At 38.1% G+C, this 15,681-nt stretch overlaps 1 protein-coding gene across 1 annotated transcript in view; it reads right to left on the minus strand.

Annotated features, from left to right (window-relative positions):
* The window catches only part of GRM8 (glutamate metabotropic receptor 8), an 857,461-nt gene that overhangs the window by 179,173 nt on the left and 662,607 nt on the right, over positions 1 to 15,681 (minus strand). The window contains exon 7 of the mRNA XM_055590836.1: positions 6,758 to 6,894. Coding sequence (XP_055446811.1) covers positions 6,758 to 6,894 — 137 coding nt within the window. The remainder of the gene's footprint in view (positions 1 to 6,757; positions 6,895 to 15,681) is intronic.

Here is a 15,681-nt window from a genome sequence, read left to right on the forward strand (position 1 = left end):
CTTTTTCCACAGCCTATGAATTGTTCCTACCATTTCTAGTCACCAAAGTAATCGAAGATCCAGTTTGAATTCAACACATTTTATCCAGTCACTGTAGTTGGAGATAATCATTACATATTTTAATTTATAGTTTTTTCCTTAATCTGTACCTTCTAATTATGCTTTTATTATAATTATTGAAGTGCACAGTTGCCTTTAATTGATTGCAAATCATTTGCTACCTGGGAGCTTATTGAACTCTGTGCTCCTCAATGACTTAACATTCGGCCTGGCAGGGAGCAGTCACTGAATAATCTGTGCACAAGTCTACATGATAATCAATAATCTTGGAACAGTGTTCAATAGTAAATCAGTATTTAGAAAATATCAGAATAGTGTTCATGACAAAAATCAACAAATATTAATACTTACTGAACCCCTACTCTGTGCAAATAAGAACGTAGTTAAACTTCAATTACCTTGATTTTGTTTCATGTGTCAAAAACATGAATTTACTAAATGTTTATTTTCTCATAAACAAAAAAAGAATTACTGACCCCAAAATGACTAATTTTTAAAAGAACAAATTTGTGTCTGGTGAATGAAAATATCCTTTTGTATATTTATGTCAATATAATATATGTATATATTATGTCATACATATGTCAACAAGTTTTGACAATCATGTTGTTACAAAGAAAGGAAGCCAAGAGAAAGTCTTGTCTGAATAGAATATAAAGGCAAGAACTATAGTGGCATTTAAAGTCCTATTGGAACATAGTCAAGGATCGCAGAGAATTGACTTCACATTCATACTTTGTAGGATGGGAAGAGCTATTTATAATGCTTGTCTCATAAGGTGAATGATCTTTTATATGTAATGACAATCATATGAAAGCATTTTCAAATGCAGGCAACTTAGCAATGGGGAAACAGAGGCAAAGAGAAAATGCATGATTTCTAAGAGTCACAGCAAATAAAGGGTCAAGTGTCCCCTTGAACATTGTTTCCACTCCATTCACTCTATCCTCTAATTCAGGGTAATTTCAATATTTTTCATTGTAGAAAAGCTGTTCATCTATGACATTAGGGAATCTAATGATGTTGGTTAAAACCTTTTGATGTCTATCCAAAGCAATATAACCATGGAACAAATAAAGGGACTCAGAAATTCTCTCTTTCTTATTCAAGCAAGCTGAGGAACCCCCTAGTATACAAGTATTTGGCCATTGACAGGTAAAGATATATACTCAATTAAAAGATCATATTATAAATACTGCACTGTAAGTACATAGGAATTTTGTTGTTGTTCAGTCACTAAGTCTTGATCACCTCTTTCTGACCCCATGTACTGCAGCATACCAGGCTCCTCTGCCCTCCACTATCTCCCAGAGTTTGCTCAGATTCATATCCATTGAGTCGTTTATGCTACCTAAACATCTTAGGAAAGCCGGATTTAACTGGGCTAAACTCTACCAGAAAGTTTACTCAAGTTTCTGGCTGTCCCCAATGCATCAACTCATGGAACCCACTTTTTTTTTCATACAAAAATAGATGTCTGGGGTTTGACAGGCACACACAAGTTATCATAATGCATGCCTCTCTTTTTACAATTACTCCCTACTCAGAAAATCAAGATAAAGGCTGAAAAGACTTTTCATGTATGGAATTTCAGATTGCAATACCCATTAAGAGTCCCCTGCAGTACGCTGGTTATCCTGGAAAAATAAAACAAAGTTATTACATCATATTCTTTTAACACTGAATATGCAGCAGGCAGTATTCTAGGATCTTTGTTCATGCAATGTCCTTCAATTATCTCAACAACTCTATGAAGTAGTTATGATTGTTTCATGTAGACGAAGAATCTCAGACTAAAAGAGGTAAAATAGCATGTGCAAGGCTCCGTAATAGAAGGTTAAAACACAAAAATCTTCTTTCTGACTTTGAAGTCTTATTCTTGACCCCTATATGCCAATGCATTTAATCTTCATAACAGACCTATCTATTATCCCCACTTAACAGATGAGAAAAATGAGGGTCAGAATTCAATACCTGTTCAAGAGTTACTTTCTTCTATGGAGTGACTCACACAAAATTAAATGAAGCCCTTCTCCCTCAAATCACCGTTTCTAATCGACACTGTGCTGCTAACAACTGTTGGTGGAAACACCCTTATGAAGTCATTGTCTTTTAATATTTGTATTAATTTTCAAACTTTATTTGAACTAAAGTGAAGAAAATAAAATAACAAAACAAGCAAAAAATATGTCTCAAATTCTTACAGTAATCTAGAAAGAGTAGCTCTGGTTGGAAGTACAAAAACAAAGTCCTCAGTGATTTTAGGCCCATCCAGTAAACTGGAGAGTCCCAGTCCCTCTCCCTGTGGACTTGAAGCAGCATATAGCCATTCTTTTTACAGTTCAGGCTCCACTGTTTTCTCTGAACCTCCAGGTTACGATGTTTTGTAATCACTAATAAGGACCACCTGCCTCTTGAGAGATTCATTCTCACCAAATGGAGAAGCCCAATTGTTCAAATTCACTCTCAGGTAGACAATACGCCCTTTATGGGTAGACTGAGATTACGGAATAAAAAACCGAAATCATAATGAACAATTCTACTAATTGACTGTAATTGCTAAGTTAAGAACATATGCTAGTTCCATTAAAAAAATACTTGGAACAATACCGATAATGCTTTCGAGGAAACAAAATGCTTAATAATTTTCCAGGGGAGAAGAAAGAATAAACTACTTGTTTTAAAATTTCTTTTACTTCACTAAGATATATTCAGGACAAATTTATTGGACTCATATATGTTTAATCATACACCCTCTATGTACAAACTTATCCTATGGCTGAGTTCAGTGAGAAAAATGGCCTACTTTTTAAATAAGTCAAATTCAATTCAATGCTTATCATTGAAAGTATGAAATCTACTACAAATTTGATTTAAGAGAACAAGGAGAGATGGAGTGCTTGAAGAGCGCTCTCCCCTGCCCTCATCAGAACCCCCATCTGCAGTCAGTCCAGATTAGATGCCTGTGTTTGGCTGTAAGTTCAAAACCACAGACATAACTTTCATCTGTGCTCCTGCCTCACTGCACTAGAATTGTCAATTTTAAGGGTCTTTCTATCCTTCCAGTCTGTGGGAGCCTGAGAGCAGGGTCCACATTTTCACTCTAATTCCATCTTTTAGCATGGAGTATGTGCACAGAACGAACGTATCCAATCCATTCAAAATGACTGCCTAGGTGACAATATCTAGTCACACCCTACCATAGGAAAAGAAACTACGTATTTATATTAAATAAAGTTTACTTTGTAATGCAGAGAGATTTGCTAAAGTATTAAGGTCAATATTAAAGGCAGGCAATAGGCTATAGGGACAAATGGTCTCCATCTATTTATTTATTTTTAATTGAAGGATAATTACTTTACAAGGCTGTGTTGATTTCTGCTGTACAACAGTGTGAATCAGCTGTGAGTAAACATATATATGTCCTCCTTCTTGAGCCTCCCTCCCATCTCCCACCCATCTAGGTCAACACAGAGCACTAAGCTGAGCTCCCTGCACCAGACAGCAGCTGCTCACTAGCTAAAATGGTCCCCATTTTAAGTGAACAGATTCTGAACTTGTTAAAGCAAACAAGTGCCTCTTCCTAAAGGACCTTCAGTTCTCTACTCACCACACTCATCCTCAGATCTTCCCTTGACCACACGGTATCATGAGATATTGGATTAGTAATAGGTAACATTTATGGGCATCATACGTGCCAAGCTCTGGACTAACTTTTATTGTATGATTTCATTTAATTCTTATAACAACCATCTGAGGTAAGTGCTATTAATGCTTCCACTTTATAAATGACAAAACTGAGGCAAAGCATTTGTTTAGTGTCCTCCCTGAGATCAGGGGCTTCCCTGATGGCTCAGTGGGTAAAGAATCTGCCTGCAATGCAGGAGACATAGAAGACATGGGTTCAATCCCTGGGTCGGGAGGATCCCCAGGAGAAGGAAATGGCAACCCACTCCAGTATTCTATTTTTTTTTCCCCCCATGGATGGTGGAGACTGGCAGGCTACAGTGCATAGGGTTACAGAGAGTTGGACACAACTGAGCAGCTAAGTGCACACACACGGCCTGAGATCTAAGCAGAACTTGAGTAAACCTGTCACTTTCCAAGCAACTCCTTCTGCACCTTCAAACAGATGAGTAATCCAGTTTCCAAAGAGAAATAGTCATTTTGTTTGTTCTGATAAAATTCAGAATTCAACCCTGGACGTACAACCTCTCTTTACAATCTAATTGACTCTATTTTCTTCTGAGAGTTGATTCTCTCTGTTTCAGTAAAGCTGGCATGGCTATTTAGTCATAAACAATCATAATCATGCATGAGAAATAATTCTCACAAATTGTTTTGATATATTTTATGAGAAACAACACAATAATAAACATAAAACCTTTCATGCACCATAAATGTACATAAAAGAGCAGCTTGAGATTCAACATAAAGTTTTATAATAAGCATATATATGGTGAGAGATGTGTGTGAGCATGTCTACTTGTGTACAGTTATTTTAGGTATCTTGGTATTATATATGTGTGCATGGATTTTTCAACCATTAAACTTTGTTATTCAAATCTGTAATCATAAGACTATAGTAGACAGGTTGGCATTTCTAAAAGTCAGATAAAAAGAAGCTTCCCCATTTTAATCATTAGCAAATTTTCTCTGTTGTGTTCAATTATTTGATTTCACAGAGGTCCACTGTCAAAAGGACTTTTGCCAAGAAACTATAGATGTTTGGGTTGGTATCAAAAACCTGTAGAGTTATTAAAGTTTTGTTTCAGTAAATGTTAATTTGGGTTGCAGGAGGATGGACGTTTCATCAGGTTCCTAGAGGCAGTAAGCTGTAGATATGTGGTCTTACATACTATAACAGTAGTTGCAAAATAAGTTGCCTGTGCATTATTGAATGCAGAACTGTGATAATTATCAGGAAGTCATACATAGACAATAAATCATAAATATCCTAGTTTTGTTATTTCTTATGATCTGCTTTGCTGAGAATTGTGGTAACTGTGCTGTATAAATATAGCATTTCAGGGGCTATATTTGGACCTTGAGAAGTGAAAACTGTATTAAAAACACCACACTAAATTGATGTTCTCTGAATGGGTTCAGCCATAAGAAAGCACACACACATGTAACACACCCACAGACCAGAATGATCTCTCTCCCCACCCTCATGGATGACATACATCACTACCTTCCAGCTAGGATAAGCTATAGCTAGGAAAGGACCTTAATTATTCATTTAAGAAATGAACTCAACTCTCACAGTGTTATGGTAGCTTTGAAAATCAAGAAGAATAGAGGCTCTTATTAGAAGAAAGAGTGAAATACTAGGACAAAAGAACCATAGAATAATATGCTTCTAGTTTTATTTGACACATTTTAAAGGCTCCTTACTGCCTACAGAGGAAACACTGCTGTTGTAGTGATTCCTAGGCCACTCAGTCCCTGTAAACAGTCCAATGTTACAGACGGATACGAGAATGTATTACGGACATCAATGTCCATGTGTGAAGGAACTCGGACCCTTGGCTGAGACTCCCAGGCACACTCCTTATTTCTCTGTACCGGAAGGAGTCAGTGTGCATGGATATGGCATTCCAGGCTCTTAAATCTGAAATAACTCCTTACTCAGTGGTAAGCAGACGCTTCTCCAACACCTCTACACCCCTGCCATGCAGCCACTACCAGTCCTATACCTTGGGACTTTCTGGGCCTCCCCATCCATCAAGTTCAGGATTAGCTTCCTGCTCCAGAGCCCCTTCCAATTAATGGGTGCTGGTACGGGACACCACACCCCAGGGTCCTCAAAGACCCCATTCCCTAGGATAGTCCCTCTGGAGGGCTGCCTGCCCACCATACACATCTGCTAGAGTTTCTCCTGCTGCCTCTATCCACATGCCATGCCCACTAGATTCCAGCAGGAGAAGACAGAGCCCAGGGTGTTGGTAACAGCACAGCACTGGGCAGGCAGATGCCAACTGCCTTTGGCACCATCCCAGCTGGGTCCCAGGGTCCTCTCAGGGTGGGACCCACCCTGGGACCTTCCTTCCATCCAGTCTCCAAGTTGTCCTCACATGGCTACTTGTAGGAACAACAAAATCTGTGGACCTTGATGACTTTCCAGGAGATGGGGGTGGCAGGCAGCCCTATGGGTTGTTAAAAAATCTGAACATCTCTTTTGGGTACATGAACTTTCTCTGGTGTTGTGATTCAAAAAGGTAATATAAATGAGGACCCTGATTCACTTCCATCCATCAGATGTAGCCATAGATCTCGACTTACGATATGGCAAAGGTGAAATACACTTATTTTTAGGCACCAACTTGGTCATTCACGGCACACTGTCACCCCTCCTCCCCAAAATCCACACATACACATACATGCACACATACTGTATAAACATTTGAACAAATGAGTCTTTCAGAAAAGTGTAAAATTTCCAAAGTGTTTATATAGTCACTTAAAAGGAAATGAGATCTTCATTAAATTCCTACAGGTACTAGATTTCTCCAGAGACACTTAAGACTTCCCATCACATTTTAAGGTTGAGGAAGGATCAAATCATACATTTTCTAAAAGTCAGCTTATAAGAAAATCAATTCTAATGAATAGTATATTGATATAATACTCATAAAAGTAAAGCATCGCTCCTTGAGAACCATAGACATAAATGTAAGCTCATACTGATACTTGCTTTTAGATGAAGCTGATTGGTCCAGTGACCAATGATTTTGTACTCTGTACTTTTGTTGGTTATTTGGTACTGGAAGATGTCATAACGACCAGGAGCATCTCCATTTTCATTGAAAGTGACTGGTGTCCCAGCACTACCTGTAAATGTTTAGAAAACAATGTTAATAACTTTCCAGTGAGATAGCCTACTGGGCTCATTTTTCTCTAAGAAAAAAATAGTAGATAAAAATATATTGTGCATAGTAAGAGATATGAAGATTACAATCCATACAAGGTCATTCTTGATAGCATAGTATCTCTGACATGAAAAGAAGCCCAGACGTACATTCAAGAAGACCTGCCTCATTACACACATTAGAAAGTAAATGACGAGCATCCAAGTTAGGCAATGTATATAACAGTTAAATAAATAAAAGTTGATAGGCTAGATAGCTAATACCAGCTACAGAGAATGACAGTTAATAGAGAAGAGTGTAAATTCCTTGAAGCATAACAGCTATTGTACAATACAAACTATGATCAGTAACTCAAAATGTGGCAGGGGAACGTCCCAGACAGATTCCCTAGAGTTTTACTTTATTTGGACTTGAAGGCCATCTGGATCGATAGCCCCATTCAATGTTTCTTCTTGGCTTCCCTGGTGGTCCAGTGGTTCCATGCTTCCAATGCAGGCGGTGTGGGTTTGATCCCTCGTCTGGTAACTAAGATTCCACATGCGGCAATGTGGCCAAATAAAATAATAATAATAGCAATATCACTTATAAGATGCTGCTTTTGCTACCTCTGCCCAAGAATTTATCAACATGGGCTACTGTTTGGACCCTTTTAGTGGGCGAGGCAGCGATCACTGAGAAGTCCCACCTCTGCTCAAATCACAGAAGATCCCTCAATTCACTGTGATAGTGTAATAGAGATGGGGTGGCCGGATGCAAGGAAAGTCAGCTTTTCTAGACTACCATTTCTCTCAGAAGCTTTAATCTTTTTCTCTTAATAGCTTCTGCTCACTTTTACTTTCCCTCATCAACTTTTACATAATCACAGGATTTCTCTCTCTCTCCTTTTTGCTATTTTCCTCTAATTTAAGTATTCAAAAAACATGCAAATATCATTTTTTATTTGGAAGAAAATTGCTTTACAATGTTATGTTGGTTTCTGCCATACAACAATGCGAATCAGCCATGATTATACATATACCCCCTCACTTTTGAGCTTCCCTCCTCCCCTCATTCAACCCCTCTAGGTCATCACAGAGCACCAGGCTGGGCTTCCTGTGTTATATTCAACTTCTCACCAGCTATCTATTTTATGCATGGTAGTGTATGTATGTTGATGTTTTGGATTTATAAACTAATTGTATATATATATGTATGTATATATATATATATATATCTCATAAAAAACATCCCATCCCAAGACCAAATCTCCTTTTAGTGTACAGATAGTGACACAATTGATTGGAGGCAACAAATTTAGTTAACTATTAATATATATTAATAACACTGGAAATATTTAGTCTTATCAGTCCCCAAAGATCCGAAACCACGGCTCTCCCTCAAACTGATTTTCCCCTTCATTTTCCCCTCCATTCTGTGTTAAGAGAATCTTAACTTCAACAATAATCACAGGTTTTCAGGATAGAAAATGATCTCGACACCCCATGTTTTCTTGTTCCATCTATAGCCTCAATATCTATATAGAACTTCCTTTTCTCTAACAGTCTTTAGATATTGCTCCCATCCCACCCCCTTTATCTTCTTGCCTTATACTTTGCTATCTTGACAAATTCACCTAAACATGAATCTATTTCCTTTGTGCCTATCTTGTCTCTGCATGTTCCTTTTCCTGAATTTCTTCTTACCCTATACCAGGTTTAATTTCTATACTATTCAAGAAACTGTCCCCTACTTGCTATTTCTTTTCCATATTGTACTCTCCAAAAATATATGTACTGTTAATACTTATATATTTCAACTCTATATAGTTCCATCTTATAATGAATTTCTTATTCCAGGGGTCCCCAACCTCTGGGACCTAACGTCTAAGGATCTGAGGTGGAACTGATATAATAGTAATAGAAATAAATTGCACAATAAGTGTAATGTGCTTGAATCATCCAAAATCCATTTGCCCCACCAATCCAGAGTCCATGGAAAAATTGTCTTCCAAGAAACTGGTCCCTGGTGACAAAAAGGTTGGGGACCACTGTCTTATTCTACTTGTGGAGTTTTTAAAGAAAACTAAAAATCACAAAAGTCTAAAACATTTAACTTATCAAGCAAAATGATGACCAGAACAGTACCCTGCAAATAAATAAAATCAGAATTTCACAGCAGCATTTAGGGCACTTTCCTCCCATTTCAAGGAGAGAAATCTAACAGCCTCTGTTCTCTGATTGTTCAGTCACTCAGTCGTGTTTGACTCTTTGCAACCTCATAGAGTGCAGCACACCAGGCTTCCATTTACTTTACTAACTCCCGGAGTTTTCCCAGACTCAAGACCTTTGAGTTGATGATGCCATCCAACTATCTCATCCTCTGTTGCCCTCTTCTCCTCCTGCCTTCAATCTTTCCCAGCATCAGGGTCTTTTCCAATAAGTCAGTTCTTCACTTCAGGTGGCCAAAGTATTGGAGATTCAGCTTCAGCATCAGTACTTCCAATAAATATTCAGGGTTTATTTCCTTTAGTATTGACTGATTTGATCTCCTTGCCTTCCAAAGGATTCTTGTGAGTCTTCGCCAGCACCAAAATTTGAAGGCATCAATTGCTTGGCACTCAGCCCTTTTTATTGTCCAGCTCTCACATCTGTACATGACTACTGGGAAAACCATAGCTTTGACTCTATAGACTTCTGTCATCAAAGTGACGTCTCTGGTTTTTAATACACTGTCTAAGTTTGTCATAGCTTTCCTTCCAAGGAGCAAACATCTTTTAATTTCATGGCTGCAGTCACTGTCTGCAGTGATTTTGGAGCCCAAGAATTAAAATCTGACACTGTTTTTACTTTTTCCCCTTCTATTTGCCATGAAGTAATGGGACCGGATGCCATGATCTTAGCTTTTTGAATGGAGTTTTAAGCCAGCTTTTTCACTATCCTCTTTCACTTTCATCAAGAAGCACTTTCGTTTCTCTTTGCTTTCTGCCATTGTTAGTTACTCAATGGTGTCCAACTCTTTGTGACCCCATGACCTGTAGCCCACCAGGCTCCTCTGTTCATGGGATTCTCCAGTCAAGAATACTGGAGAGGGCTGCCATTCCCTTCTCCAGGGGATCTTCCTGAGGAATCAAACCCTGGTCTCCCGCACTGCTGGCAGATTCTTTACTATCTGAGCCACCACTAAGATAGTAAGACTTTCTGCAATTAGAGTGGTATTATTTGCATATCTGAGGTTGTTGATATTTCTCCTGGTAATCTTGATTGCAGCTTGTAACTCATCCAACCTGGCTTTTCTCATGATGTACTCTGCATATAAGTTAAATCAACAGAGTGATGGTATACAGCCTTGATGTGATCCTTTCCCAATTTTGAACCATTGTTCCATGTCTGGTTCTAACTGTTGCTTTTTGACCTGCATACAAGTTTCTCAGGAGACAGGTAAAGCAGTCTGGTATTCCCATGTCTTTAAAATTTTTCCATATTTTGTTGGGCTTCCTTGGTGGCTCAGATTACAGTAAAGAATCTGCCTGCAATAAAGGAGATCTGGGTTTGATCCCTAGATCAGGAAGATTCCCTGAGGAAGGAAATGGCTATCTACTCCAGTATTCTTGCCTGGAGAGTTTCAATACATTTTCTGTTCTCTGGAATCTTCTTAAAATTTGAACACAGTGTGAAATCTTGGATGAGATACCTGGCATCTACAAACAGTTAAGGGCACAAGAGATTGGCACAGCATGGAGGAAAGAGCACTGTTGAGAGACAAGGCCTGCTTATTCATGCTCACTTCGCTTTTGCATGTATTTTCACAACATATGTATGTCTCTTTTCTTCAGTTGTCACATAGGGACTTAACGACAAAGATGAACATATTTACAAGTCTCAAAAATCTATATGCATTTAAATTATTCTCATCAGTTCACATGGGAAATAACTTTAGCTATAAATCAAGAAATAGGGAATTGGGGAATAAAACAGGAGCTCTCCTATCTCTTAGCTATTAGATACACAAGTGGAAACCCCTGTGCCACAACTGTTCGAAATATGTTCTTACTCTTAGGGATCCTGAGCTGTTGTTGCTGTTGTTTTCATTCAAGTCCAAATCTTCTGAGACCCCATGAACTGGAGCCCACCAGGCTCCTCTGTCCATGGGATTTCCCAGTCAAGAATACTAGAGTGGGTAGTCATTTCCTCTTCCAGGGGATCTTCCCAACCCAGGGACTGAACCTGCATCTCCTCCATTGGCAGGTGGATTCTTTACCACTGAGTCACCAGGCAAGCCCTGATCCTGAGCAGGCTAACTAAAATGGGAGTAATAATAATACTTTTGTCATAGAGTTGTTATGAAACTTAAACAAATACTTGTCAAGTACAAAGAACAATGCAGATGGTAATTAAATATTATGATAATAATGATGATGATTCACCCCATATGTATTCTCAGCAGACACCAATGCAGAGTAATAGATAGGATAATGAAAATCCTTTAAGTAATGTCTAGAAAATGGATTATGGAAATTCGATGGGTAAGAGATTACCAGATGATAATATATATATATATATGTGTGTGTGTGTGTATACAAGTTAAGAAATTTCACATTAATATCATCAAGTCCTGACATTTATATATGACTTTAAAATTCTGATATCATATACTCTGTGAATAAAGGAATATTTATTTTTTTCTAGCTTTCCCAATGTTGTCATATTCCTCACTTAATAGCTCCTTATCTCCTACAACAGCTTCCCAATGTTTTAGGAGAATGTCACTTGTGCAACATATTCTCATGAATATACTCTGAGTTATATATAATTCCTAGTGTGCCAGCTGTTTCTATATCTCTTTTTCCAACTTGGGAAAGTATATTAGAAGTCAAGTGAATTAGAACTATGTTATCATAAAAATAATTGCTCAACTTAGATTGTTGTTGCTTAGTCACTAAGTTGTACCCCACAGACTGTATAGTCTACAGGCCCCTCTGTCCATGGGATTTCCCAGGCAAGGATATTGGAGTGGATTGCCATTTCTTTCTTCAGGGATCTTCCCAGTCCAGGATTGAACCTGTGTCTCCTGCATTGGCAGGCAGGTTCTTTACCACTGAGCCACCATGGAAGCACCCCCCCACCAAACTTAGACAATTCAACCTAATTATAACAAGTTATACTAAATTTGGCATTTCATGAAGAGGCAGTAAACTAAATCATAAACACTATAAATAAGTAAATATATTCATATACACTAAATTATAATATACTAGAAATGTGGGTTTGGGAGCCAGATCACTGGATTCCAACCCCAGCACTGACACTTCTTAGACAGATGATCTCAGGTAAGTTATTTCATCTCCCTGTACCTCATTCAGCTCATTTTTAAAATGGGCTAATTTTAATTCCCACCTCAGAGGGATATGTGAGGATTAAATGAACCAATACACAAGAAATATTCAGTAAATAGTAAGCATTATACAAATATTAGCTATTATTTTTTTTATTGTTTTATGGCAGTGCTGTGTTTGAGATCCAGGGTCTATATGTGAACAGAAAACTCAGTGAGCTTGTATGGCTTTTCTGAAGTCACCCTTTCTAATTTTTGTTCTCCTCTTCCAACACAAGGTCACATATACTTAAAATCTAGTTCTTTAAGTTCATCATACTCTTTCTCACCATCCTGTTTTACACGTTATTTTCTATAAGTTTTCTTACTCCTTTATTCTAACTCTTCTTCTCTATGTATTTCCTTAAAGATGTGTATTAAAGGCATGCCTATAAGGAACCTTATCTTCTAAACCTGGAGCAGGGGTCCAAGGCCTCTTCACGTTTTGTCCTGGTCTCTCATGGCGCTATCATCACCACCATCCACACACTTGCACAATTCATCCCCATCCCTAATCAAAATATCCATCCAATGGATATTCATTGAGAGCTTATTATGTGCTCAATACTGGGTGGATCCTCTGCCTTCCTCACAAAACTGTAGTCTCCTTAATAAAGGCAGATTGCATCTCTTATTGTGGGCACTGCACCAAAGACTGTTCAATATTTAGTACGCAAACAATAAATTACACGAAAGAAGCACCCACTAACGATCCCAAACAAATTCATGTTCACCCTCTTCATAACATTATAACTTCACTTATACCATCTTTCATTTTTTTATAGTAACAAATGAAGGGACCAAATCAGTTCCCTTTCCACTGTCATTGGTGTAGTGTTAGAAACTTCTTTTGCAACTTGTGTTATTAATCTGATTTCTGATATTGGGCTAGGTTTGCAGTAGAATTACTTCAACCCTTTCAGCCAAGAACTGATTCAATTCATATTGGCTTATTTCAAATAATTGCCCTGGTACTGTGGTCTATGTAACAAAGAACAGCCTAGAGTAGCTATGAGGGGCTATGGTGGTGGTGGTTTAGTCGCTCAGTTGTGCCCGACTCTTTGCCACCCCAAGGATGGTAGCACACCAGGCTCCTCCGTCCATGGGATATCCCTGGCAAGAATATTGGAGTGTGCTGCCGTCCCCTCCTCCAGGGGATCTTTCTAACTCAGGGATTAAACCCGGGTCTCCTGTATTACAGCAAGTCTCCTGCATTTCTGGAGGATTCTTTACTGACTGAGCCACCAGGGAAGCCATGAGGGGCTATGTTGTTTACTAATTTCTACAAGTAGAAATTTAAAAGGTCATCTTCAGTACTGAGACTGGGCATCTTGAAAAACAGAATTAAGTGGGATTTTGTCCAGAAAAAAAAAATCTTGATAGTATAAATTTTTCAATATATTCATCAATGTATTATGTTTTACTAAAAACACAAGAAATACAAATATTTTTAGGCTAAATTCATACATATATAGTAAACTATGCTCTAGGAAATTTTCTTGTGTTTCTTTCCATCCTAGACTTTATTTCAGAAATTTTGAAGTGCACCAATTTTTTACATACCCTTCAATCAATGTGGGCTAGTGGAGAAATGAAACCAAAGAACATGGAGGCTGAGGGAACTTTTAATAGTCAGATACTGCTCTCAGAGTCTCTATATCACCTTGGATATTTTCTGCATGGAAATGCATGGGAAAAACTTTACTTTGATTACTAGGCAAGTCACACTCCAATGCGCTTTTGTAAGAAAAATGATCCAATGAATGAAGATTTTATTTGAAAATGTTGACTCTGTTGAATATTGTTCTGGGGAAGAGTATGCACTTGGGATTTGGAAATGGGGTTTGATTTCTCACTTTGCTGGTTACCTGTGTGATCCAGGCAAGTTATTCTCCCAAAACCTGTTCTGTCAATTGTCAAGAGAACATTATAACCCCAGCCCCCCTGGGCTATTACAAGGGTTACATAAGATGATGCACTTAAAGCACTTAATGTGTGACTGGCACACAACAGGTATGCAGTAGATGAAAGCTATCGTATCATTATCCATTCCTTTGCTTACACTTATGCTCCCTTGGTCTACGTTTTCTTATTTCCACAATGCAAAAAGCAATGCAAGAGTAAGCCATTCACCTTTATGTGTATACATTGTAAATATATTATAAGTATAAGCCACTCAGTGCATAGTATAGTCATGTTTATTGCTTTGCTTTCTCTTCCTTACTGCAAAACTATCCATTTTTCTTCTCATAACCACCTGTGCTATTTGGTAAGCAGAAAAAATAAGAAGGCTAAAAATAAAATCAGTTAATGTATTAATTTTTAGCACCCTTAAAAAAGAATATATGAGATGGAAGTCACTGACTAAACTGCCAGAGAAAATAGCAACTTGCAACAGAATCTCAATTACTCATGCTTTCCCTTTTCTTATCCAATTTATTTTTATCAAGTATTCATGGCAATCAATAAAGAGAACTGTATATTTGAATTAGAATCATACTAGAGTTTAATTATTCAGTGATCAGTCAGACTACTCTTACATATCTGTTACTTAGCCTTGGTTCATTAAAAACTTTAGCATTTGACTACTATATTCCCTTCCATCCATATTTCTGTTGATCATTTCTGGTGGCTTCATCATACACCTGAATGACTCTGCATCCTGGCCTCTATGTTAGCTGACGCTTATACTTCCAGTTTTCATTCTTTTCATGCATCTCACCAGCTGCTCTCATGATAAGACTCTAAACTCAGTAACTACCTCATCTCCCAAACTTTGCTCTCTGTATACTGCCTTCCACCCTCACTGCAAGAATTCTATGAGCCCCTAAATTTATTGATTCTTTTATTACCCCAATTTCTCATTATATTTCACCCCCATGATAATTTCTCTTCCCTCCTAGTGTTCATAGGTTCTATGATTTTCCTTGCAAATGCCCTCCGTACTTACTTCTCCCTCTGTCCGATTTTATTCCTCTGCCAAAACACTCAAGATGGAACTCAATTGTATATCCTCTTTTTTTACACAAGCAGCTCAATATTGTTCAAAAAAAATCATACAACTGGCTGGTAAAGTCAGGACTAGATTGAAGCACGTGAGATGCCTGGGGTGTGACTCTGAGTTTCAGTGCCTCCCTAGATTCTGCACATTAGGTGTCCCATTTGCCTTATCTAGTCCTCCCCCTGTGCTCTGCTCTTACTTTAAATGCATGACCTCAGGGATTTCCCTGGTAGTCCAGTGGTTAAGACTTTGCCTTCCAGTTCAGGGGTGTGGGTTTGATCCCTGGTGGGGGAGATAAGATCCCATGTGCCTCCCAGCGAAAAAATCAGAAATAGGAAACAGAAGCAATATTGTAATAATTTCAATAAAGATTTTAAAAATGGTCCACACCAAAAAAAA

The sequence above is a fragment of the Bubalus kerabau genome, chromosome 8 (genome assembly GCF_029407905.1).
Source record: "Bubalus kerabau isolate K-KA32 ecotype Philippines breed swamp buffalo chromosome 8, PCC_UOA_SB_1v2, whole genome shotgun sequence".
In the NCBI taxonomy this organism is placed as follows: Eukaryota; Metazoa; Chordata; class Mammalia; order Artiodactyla; family Bovidae; genus Bubalus; species Bubalus kerabau.